The 10,552-nt window shown below is 39.7% G+C and overlaps 1 protein-coding gene across 1 annotated transcript; it reads right to left on the bottom strand.

Annotated features, from left to right (window-relative positions):
- Positions 1-8,498: 8,498 nt before the first annotated feature.
- LOC124700389 lies at positions 8,499-9,107 on the bottom strand. Its single transcript, XM_047232523.1, has one exon. The coding sequence runs from the start codon at positions 9,105-9,107 to the stop codon at positions 8,499-8,501; it is 609 nt and encodes a 202-aa protein (XP_047088479.1).
- Positions 9,108-10,552: the final 1,445 nt, after the last annotated feature.

The raw sequence follows: 10,552 nt of genomic DNA, 5'->3' as shown, positions 1-10,552 counted from the left end.
TAACAATATTTGCCTCTAGGGCATATTTCCAACAAAAATGTGATCATCAAACATTACATGCGTTAGACCTAGAGGCTAGACTAAGACTTGTTTGTTCATTTTTATACATATGTGCTTATGAATTCTCCTTTAAATATCATATTCAAGACACATAGCAGTTATAGCATAATAGAATAAACTTAAATCATATATAATAACATTTGATTCTTCCTCTAGGGCATTACTCCTTGTGTTCATAGAAACGGATAGAGTACTATATTACTGCTATGTAGGAGAGTAGAATAGGTGAGAGAGATAATATAATGAATTTGTATACGGGGTGCTTGTATGTGGTCTTTTCAGGGGTAAAATTGCATGTGTGCACCCAGTTTCATAACCAGTTTTGCATATATTACATTCAACAATAGTATTGGTTCATTTACATTAATATCATAACTCAAAGGTCTACCGCAAGATACGGCGAGTAGGGTGCCAAATGATAAATTATACTAAACATTATTACTATTAATAGTTAATCGTAAGATAACATTGTTCACTTTTCAAAAACAAATAAAATTCTCCTTGCGAACAAGAAGATCTACACCATGCCCCATATACCACAAAGAAGCGGAATCATTGGAAGTTTGTTAGGTCATACCGAAATGTATGCTAACTTGATTTCCGTACTTAATTTCTTACAATACTATTTATTTCAGACTTGCGCAGGAGCACTCGTACAAGCTAAATGATAAAAAAAACGTCATTAGGTGATAATATTAAGAAAATTAGATCTCATGTCTATGAATGTAGTAGAATACACACTATATATTTTACATTCATTAGTGATAACTATAAATGATGCTATTTAAATACAAGTATATACATATGTTGTCAAATTATTAGTGATTGCACTCAAACTTCTAAATCGCATTAACCCGGAAATGTCGCTAAAGAATCATGCCAATGATTTACTTTATTCTCTAGAAGTTTCTGGACCGATATTTTGGCTCTTGGATGCATATGCTCCTTTTATTAAGAATGCATTTTGATACATTTTGAAATATCAAAAATTTCCAAACGATAAAATTAGGTGTACATCTTCACATGCTACGTGTGCACAAATTCTTTCAATGAAAAGTCGACCTATCGTTTAGGAGGGATAGAAAGATAAAATTTGGTGCTAACAATAGGAATTTTTGCGAGACATATTTTGTCTTGTTTACATCAAGCACAAAGAATTTTTTTTTTGCGAAACTGTACGAAGGCACATAGAATGTTGATCTGTACATATAAATTTCTTTAGGAATTTTTTGATAAACAGACATATGTTATTTATGTGGAAGGATTGTACGCACCCAGGAACCGAATTGAACTTCAGAGAAGTTTCAGCAATATGTTAGCTATTCATATACTACATATCTATATTAAGATAGTTGTTAGGCTTGTACTCTTTAGAGATGTTTAACATGAATACATATAAACGATATAGCTTCTGCAATTTTTGAAGCCTAATTTGATAAATAGTTTTGCTAATTCTTAGTCGTCTCCTAGGCCTTGGGATTTCACCGAGATGTATGCTAATATGAATAAGATATTTTTAGATGCAGATGCAGTTGCAAATAACAAAAAAAAGTCGGCACCACATAGATGATTTGTGACCGGTGCTAATAATGAGTTGCAAACGTTCAAGGCCGGTGCATTACTTCATAAATGATGCTAATTATGAGTTGTAACATCAACTGCAACTAAAATTTGATAACATCACCTACCGAGAATTACTGAATTATAGTCATTGACAATCTTCAATAAAATTCTATGCAGATGGGCTAGAACTCTAATTTATTGCCTATGTCTTCTTGTTGGGCCACCTAAGACACAAAGATTGGTGTATGCTCTAGGTGGGCTGCAGTTTTTTTTAGCAAACTGATGGGCCACAACTCATTCTCTTATCGAGCTAACAATCACGCAAGGGTGCCCCTATTCTCCGCTTTAAGCGGAACCTCCGCATACTCCCGTTAGGAAATGGGCTCGGCCCAGCACTGGTTTCCGCGAGGGCGCGAGTCCGCACTGTTGGTTGGTCGATTCGTCATTTTTCCGTTAGCAAACTCTTTCTTTTCATGTTGTTTTCTCTCGTCCGCTTTAGTTTTTTCCGTGTGCTTTTTTACTCGACTAGTTCATTCTTTTCTCTCGCCTGGTTCCTCGCTAGAAAGTAAATATTCACAAAAAAACATTGCAATGGATCTTCACGTCACATACATTTGAAATGGATTGAACTAAAAAAAATAGTACTACTATGTGCTGAAGTTCATAAGTTCAGAACCTGAACAACTGTGTTGATCTTCAAAAATTTGAACGAACCACGTGAACAATATTTGAATAATATGTGAGCATATTATTTTTATGCAATGATTTGTTCATTTATGGTGAACGATTTCTAATGACAACATTCATCTTATTCTAACGACTTTTTAAGAAAAAAAATAATTTATCAGTTAAAGGCCATGAACCAATTTGCAAAGAACAAAAATAAAATAGAAGAAATAAAAAAGTTCGTGAACTGAGAAAAGTCCATGAGCATAAAAATGCCGTGAACAAAAAAAAACCATGAACTAATTTAGAACATAAAAAGAGTCGTGACTAGAAAAAGGCCCTAAACAAATTTACGAAGAACAAAAAAGAATCCATGACAAAAAAAAGATCATGAATTGAAAAAAGGTTGTGAACATGAAAAGTATGTCGTAAACTGAAAAAGCCGTGAACCAATTTACGTAGAAAAGAAAAGGAAAGTGCCCAGAAAAATGCCATGAACACATTTGCGAAGAACAAAAAAAATTCACGTGGAACATTTTAAAAAAAAATAATTTTTTTAAAAACTACACAAATTTCAAATTTGAACGATTTTCCAAAAGGAACATTTCTGTAACCTGAACGATTCAAAAAATATTGATGTTTTTGAAATCAAAACAATTTTTAAATCTGAACTTTTTAAAATTTCAGAAACGTTCAAATTAAAAAATGTTCAAATATGAAAAAGTTCCAAATTGAAAAATGTTCAAATTAAAAAGTATGCAAATTTTAAAAAAAGATCAAATCTGAAAAAATTTCAAACGCCAAAAAAATGTTCATATAAAAAGTGTTCAAAATAAAAATTATTTAAACTTAAAAATTGTTCAAAATTTAAAAATTCAAATCTAAAAATGTTCATACTTAAAAAACGTTAAAATTCGAAAAAATTTAAAATTTGGAAAGTTCAGAAAAAACCAATTGGGAAAACAAAAAACTGGAGGGAAAAAACCAGGAGAATCAAATGAAAAACCAGTTGAAAATGTGAAACCTGAAGAAAAAAACGAAGGAAAACCAATTTCGTCGCTAATGGGCCGGCCCAACTCGATCCGCTCTGAGCGAAGCCACCGCTCGCTCCCGCGTTGAGCGGAGAATAGGGATTGCGATCACGCAAGGTTTACGCTTTACATGATTTGCGCGGTCTCCCCTCAAAAAAAAAACATGATTTGCCGCGGTCGTGCGCATACTTGAACTTTGAACCTATCCTTATCCGAGAACCAACTTGTGCTGCACCTCCAAGACCTTCATCTTTTCCCCCGGCGATCAGCTCCGTCCTGACAAACCGCCGTCCGGCGCCCAGCCTGCTGCCGGTTCAATGGCTATCTAATTAAGATTCGGCGACATAGAAGCACAATCCCAGAGTATCATCGTGGGCTCGTGGCTGGTCCAAAAGATATGCTGATGTTTTGGATGAGGAGATAACCTGCGGCTTGTCAGAGTTGACGACCGTCCGTCTGCTGTGGTTTGTATTGTTCTCCTTGCTGGAGTTATCGCTGGCTCGCCGCAGCTACAACAGTCATATACCGTGACCATTGTTGGACTGCACGTCCCACATGCTCATCAGTTATGCCTCCCCACTTGGCATTCCAGATTTCCAGGTCCCTGGTACTTGAATGTTTTGGGCAATTCTAAAACTGACTCGAAGTTCTCGCTCAATGATTCAGCACAACAGGCATGAATTTCATCTCCGTTTGGAACATAAATTTGTTGAAATCAGCCGGGGTGGTTTCTTCCCTGATTGACACAAGAAGTTCAGCTCAGTGCACATTTCAAAAGAAAGATATCAGTTTGGAGGGTTGCGCAGAAGTGGAGTGCACTTTAAGCGTTTCCCTCCTTTATTTTACATGTTTGGTGCCAACATAAAGCGAACGGAGACCGATTTATGAAAGTTTTCTCAAGTGGCAATGATTGCATTCATTCTCCCACGCATGACTTCCCATGTAGGATGATAGATTATTCAAATTTAGCTTTTCTTCTCAAGACATACTTCAAAAGTTGTTTTCAGTTCGCATAGATCATGCTAGTAATGTGGGTACTAGTCGGAGCTGAATTATACTACTGTGTGTATGAAATTCTCTGTCTCTCAGTATGTGTGCGATTTGGTAAGCAGTGTATCAATCTACTTATTTAAGAAGTATCAGAGTTTTTAGCAACCGACAAAGCGAAAAGTCATATTGGATCCTGGGCACCAGTGCTCTTGCGAGATTAAAAAAATCGAAAATTATATTTATATGTTTATAAAAATTATGTAACAAAATTCTAAAAGTACCTAATGATGTACCCCACTAACCTACAAAATCTCAATTTCAAATGTTTTGTTTTTTGACCTATACAAAAATGACAAAATCGGTTTACTTTTTTGTAGATTTGAATCACTATACTCAGTTCTATGTTTTGTTATTTTTGTGCAGCCTAAAATACACATTATTTTCAGTTGAAAATTTACACGATTGTGGGATACAATACCGGCTACATCATGATTTATTTTCAGATTTTTATGAAGCTTAGAAATATGATTTTTAATTTATTTTTTGAAATGAGATCACTGGTGCTCATTGCACCAAATCTCTGTCCCCGACGAAGACATTACTGCTTGTGATCAATGTCCTGGAGTCTACCGGCCTCCGCATGAAATCTTGCTGTCGTAGATCTGAACAGTAAAGTATCCTCTCTGTCTATGGCTCACCTGATCACCGTGTTCTTATCCTCTCGCAGTCTCGCACAGACTTTTACAGGGATGCCGGTGTTGTCAGTGTGTGTAGTGGCTATTAGCCACTGGCTAATGTTCAGCTAGCAGCTATCAGCTTTTTTTAGAAGGCTCTCACGGTTTAATTGAGTACTCAATGTGTCGCCCACTTAACTAGGGCCCGTTTCTGTGGGCCGAAATGGGCTGTGGTCCAGACAGTGTTTTCGTTACTCGGCATTATTAAGTGTAATACTACTAGCTTAATCATTAGCGAGCATTCGACAAAGAGGATAAGTTTCTCTAATTAAAAATATGAAAAGGACATGTGGAAAAAATAAATGAATCTACGTAAGCTTACTTAAATTCAGTTAAATACTCTAAGTATGGCTTTGACAAACATCATGCTTCGGCGCAAAAGCCCTGCCTTTCGGGGCCGGCGATGGCGACACAACTAAGGGCGTCGTTTTCTCTGTGGTGTCATTGAGGAGTTCCGGCAGCTAACTCGTCCAGGGTCTCATGTTTCAAATGAAAACCTCATATTTGGCTTGCTAAACCGCGCGACGATGGTGTCTTTGACGTCGTATCCTCAATGGAGGTGAACATGGCTCTCTGGTTCCGGTCGTAGTTCTTTGCCATCAATCTCAGTGTTGGCCAGGTGTCCTATAGATGGCGTGAAGGCCTCTCGAGTGGTATCACGGTGGCTTGCGCGACGACGATAATCCTCGGACGGCGTGAGCAAGCCTCCATATGAGCAGTTGTGGGTTGGCCTTGTGCTTGTTGGCAGGCTGCTGAAGACTACACGCTTGCACCCCTATTGAGGTTGATGGGAGGTAGTTGTTGCGCCGATGGCGTACCCTGGATTTGGGTAGAGGCCGGAGCAGCAGTGCTCCCAACAGAGCCGTTGTTGGGTCGCGGGATTCGAGCGAAACGTGGCATGGCTACGGCTGACAGGTTCTTGGTAATTTTGAACTGCGACTTTCATCGGCAAGGGTTGCGTTTAGCCGAGGATCTCACTCAGTGACGTCTTGGAGAAGCACTCGACGAATTTCACCCGTTTAATCGTAGTCTTGTTTTAAGTTTTTAGAGTGTAATATGGGTGTTTTGGTCTTTTCTCAGGCTTGTAATTTAAACTTCTTTTCTATCGCAAAACTTTTGCCTTTTCGTGAAAAAAATAAGAACAAAAGGAGCTGATTAACAAAGGATCGATCGAGACTCTAGAGCCGGAGACATGCCAAATCCTGTTTGGATCGCATTGTGTTTCACAAAGTCTCTACTGCATTTAGAATGGTTCCAGGTTAACTATCAGATAGCAACGTGCCAACAACGCCGTTTACATGTACAATGATCGTGATCAATCATACACTTTTGAACTCAATTGGCAACTAGGCCGGGCAGGGGATGAGACATCCATGATCCATCCATCTACTTTTCTGTTGCCAGCTATGTACTAGATGCGGACCATGCGGTGATCTCGATGAGGGTTTATTGCTAACTTATAGACTTGTCTGCCCACTCTCACCCGCATCGCCGTAGAAATTTAGAGATACGGAGTATGGTGAATGCAGCACAGCTACTTGACAAATTATGCTCGGTGCACGTACAGTCGTACGTCCCCACGGGCATTAACAAACGCTCGGATCCGCTAGGTGCAGCCAAGGAGATAGATCCAACATATTCTTTTATCAGGGAGATAGTCCCACTTATTTTCCTGCTAATTAAACCTTTAACTATATTATTTTACCTCGCGCGCAGGAGATTTATGTAATTACTTTCAGTCGTTTACCTCTGAATTCATCCGAAAACTGCTGTATGTATTTGTATTGTGAGTTGTGGCGCCGAGGAGCAGACTTTTGGTGTGATCTGTAGTTTTTCTAAGGTCTAGATTTGGATCCAAGTTTGCAACGGTCTAAAACTAAAACCTAAACTTTGCATATTATGCCTTGAGAAACAATGCATAGTACGAGTCATTGTCAGTAGAAACCACTGCCAAGTAGCGAAAAACACCACCATGCCCATTAAAACAGTTTTGAAATCAGCCAGATGTTAAAAATTCTGGTTCGGTTTTGGGAGTTTAAAAGTTCTGAAAACAATCATGAACTTCAGTGTTGGACGAAAAGTAGACTTGTGCTGCAATTTCAGAACTCTCGATCAAACAAACCAAACGAATTGCAAACGTTTATATGCTCAAATATCACCGAAAACATGATGTAAATATTTACAGAGGCATGCATCATATCGATTGATCTTATATAATGTTGCAATAGATACTCCCTCCGTTCCAAAATAAGTGAAGGTTTAGGATTTTCCTAATTTAAACTAATTTAAGTTTGATAAAGTTTGAAAAAATATATAAACATCTAATAAACCAAATTAGTTTTATTAAATTCATCATAGAATAAAAAATTAGTAGTACTCCGCTTCAAAATAAGTGTCGCAACTTTATGTAGATATGTGTATATCTATAACTAAGATGTGTCTAGGCACATCCATATCTAAACAAAGCAACAATACTTATATAGATGTGACTTTATAGATATTGATATACTTTCTTATAGTTTGAGTGAATTCCACTTTTTACCCTGTAGTTCTGTATTTGTGACACTAATTACTCCATTGAATACAAAATCATATAGATTATGCATTTTAGAACATTTAGACCCTTGATTTCTGGTGCGTATTCATTGGGCAAGGTGTGAGGCGATTACCGATTTTCAAAAATATCAGTACGGGACGAGGAATGGAACAATTGAATAAGAGAAGTCTGGACATAATCGTACATGATGGCATCTTATATTTACACATTTTATCGCACCACATCGACAAAATACGCTGGTATATCTAAAAAAATGCTAAATTGGGGAAAAACCATATTTAAAGACTCCTAAATGTGATATTTTTTTTGTAAAAGTTACACTAAATGGGGTAATATGTGTCACAAATGCACAACTATAGAGTAGAAAGTGGAATTAGTCAAACTTGGCAACATTCTGACTTATAAGGTAGGACAAACCTATCAATTACTCCCTCCGGTCTCTTTTAATTGACTCAGATTTAGTACAACTTTGTACTAAATTTGAGTCAATTAAAAAAGAACGGAGGGAGTATTTCATAACGGACGGGGTATCATATTTTTATTCTGCTGGAAACTAGTTGTATTCAAATAGTCTGAGAAGTACAAGGTACCAAATTTGGTGTGAACGAGAGCTATTTTTCTTCAAAAGCCATTGCTTAAAAAAAACATAGTAAAGCGCAGTATTGACATACACAGAGCCACATATGACATATCGGTTGGTGTATCACATTTTCAAATGTAGGTATGAATCACATCCACTGAATTGCCGAACTGAGATCCACAACAAAGTACACGCAGAAGAAAAAGAAAAGGTGAGACTTCTTTTCGATATATATTAAGCACTCATTGCGCACTTCCATTATTTATGTACCTGGCTGGTAGAGCCCACCCACTAATTGATGGACCTCGGAACGGCCCTTATCTTCTCCCGGGCCGGCCCGTACGGCCCTGTCCCGCGCGTCCGACGACCGCCACTGGCCGGCGAACGACGAAGGCGCCCTCGGCGACGCCCATGGCGCTCTTGCACCCGTACAGGTCCAACAACCCGACCACCCCGCCGGCGGTAATGGACCACCGCCGGGGAGCGCTGCGGACGACCGACTCTGGCGTTGGAGGGAACAGCGCGTCGATGTCGATGGCGTTGGCGCGCTCCCTGGTGCACTCCGCCAGCGCGGCGGCGAAGGGGTCGACGATGCCAGGAGAGCCTGTGGCCGTCCGGTTAGCCCCGCGGCGAGAGGGCCGTGCACGGAGTGGCGGCGGGAGCGGGAGCGGCGTGGGCTGAGAGGCGGCAGGGTTGGCGGCGCTGCGGAGGAAGGTGTGGTTCTTGGGGATGCCCGGGTGGTGCTCCCAGGAGAAGGGGACGGAGGTGGTGCGCGGGGAGGGCGACGGCGAGGATGCAGCAGAGGAGACCGTGGAGAAGGACGAGGAGGAGGAAGACGACGACGAGTAGGAGGCCGCGCGGTGGCGCCGGTGATTCTGAACCGGCGGCGTCGGCAGTGGTTGTTGCGCTTGCGCCCGGGACGTCATGAGTAGGCGAAAGGAAGCTGGTAGCTAGCAAAGACTGGTTGCTTGAGTGCGGGCAAGGCGGGGACACAACAAGAAGGGGTAGATAAATATGGACGTGCTATTAGCATTTGAGACCCATCTATTTTGTTAAAATTACGTCTTCTAGCGTTTCTCCTTTTTTTTTGTTCCTCAACTTTTCTTCTTCTGAAAGCTAGTCCTCTCCTTTTTGTTTGCCAAGAGATTTGGGTTCTCTATTTAATTTTGTATTTGCAACGTTGGGTTCCTTTTCTTTACTGGAAAATGATTAGGTCCGGCCTAACACTCTTAATACAAAATTGTAAGTGGTGGCTGCTTAGCCGTTCGTTGAATTGTTGCGGACAGTGGCTCTGAATTCCACTACCATTTTCATGACGAATGGAGAAGTAAATATCTCCATGCATTGTTAGGAAAAAAAACCGCTTACTTGATTTGTTACTATTGCTCGATCTAGTGATTGACATTTCCTTTGGTATGATTATTCGAGTTGCTGATTTCTTATAATGGGTGTCTTGATATTGCTGTTGTTCGGGCTATGTAGCGGAAAAAGAGATCATGTATTTTTGTTGGAATCAATCACAGATTCTGCCCCAAAAGCGTCAGATTCAACGATAACAAGAACTCCTCCCGCTGCCTTTGGAGCTCAGCATCACTATTTGAGGCTGCCAAAACTTTATTAGCAGAGCCTTTTTCACCCTTCGTCATCTTTTCGAACATGAGCTTCTTAGCACTATCTTTCGGAGAGAACGGGGTTAGCTATAGCGTGTTTCCTTTAATTTTATTCTCACCTTCATTCTTTTAAAAATCAATTGTGGAACGAAGTATTATACGACTACTAAACCATGTGTAGCCAAGAAGCCTACTTCCTTGGTGTCGAAAAACCAAGCAACGCAAGTACATTTTCACACAATGATTCACACGGTTCTATTTGGTCATGTAATTGTGGGTGATAGGCAGAGCTAAACCTCAATTTCACTTGCAGTGCTTTGAAGAAGGCTTGCCAAATGTTGCTCCAGTTTGTATCAGAAACTATTGACTTTGGCAATCCATTCCACTTACAAACATTATCCACAAAAGCATGGGAGCTAACTTTAAAACGAGAGCCAATGTGTTCTGAATTGTTGCTTTCTGCTGGTGGACGGCCATCCTTTCCAGACCTTCTCTAGAGCTCTACAATCCTTCCTCCTAAGATCCATGCTAACTTTTTCCAGCGAATAAGGAGAAGGCCGGTCTATCAATGATGTGATAAGCCAGTGTCCCTGTTGCAAGCACCAATAAAAGTTTGGGAAGCATAAGTTTGGAAATTATTAAAAAATGTGGGATTTCATAAGAGATTCATACATAGAGATCTAAACTCATGGAAGGGCTCACCAGTAAAATTTTGGGAAGCATAAGTTTGGAAATTATTAAAAAATGTGGGATTTCATAAA

The sequence above is a fragment of the Lolium rigidum genome, chromosome 3, assembly GCF_022539505.1.
Source record: "Lolium rigidum isolate FL_2022 chromosome 3, APGP_CSIRO_Lrig_0.1, whole genome shotgun sequence".
In the NCBI taxonomy this organism is placed as follows: Eukaryota; Viridiplantae; Streptophyta; class Magnoliopsida; order Poales; family Poaceae; genus Lolium; species Lolium rigidum.
Note: the sequence above shows the minus strand (reverse complement) of the source record. Positions and strands in the feature narration are given on the sequence as shown.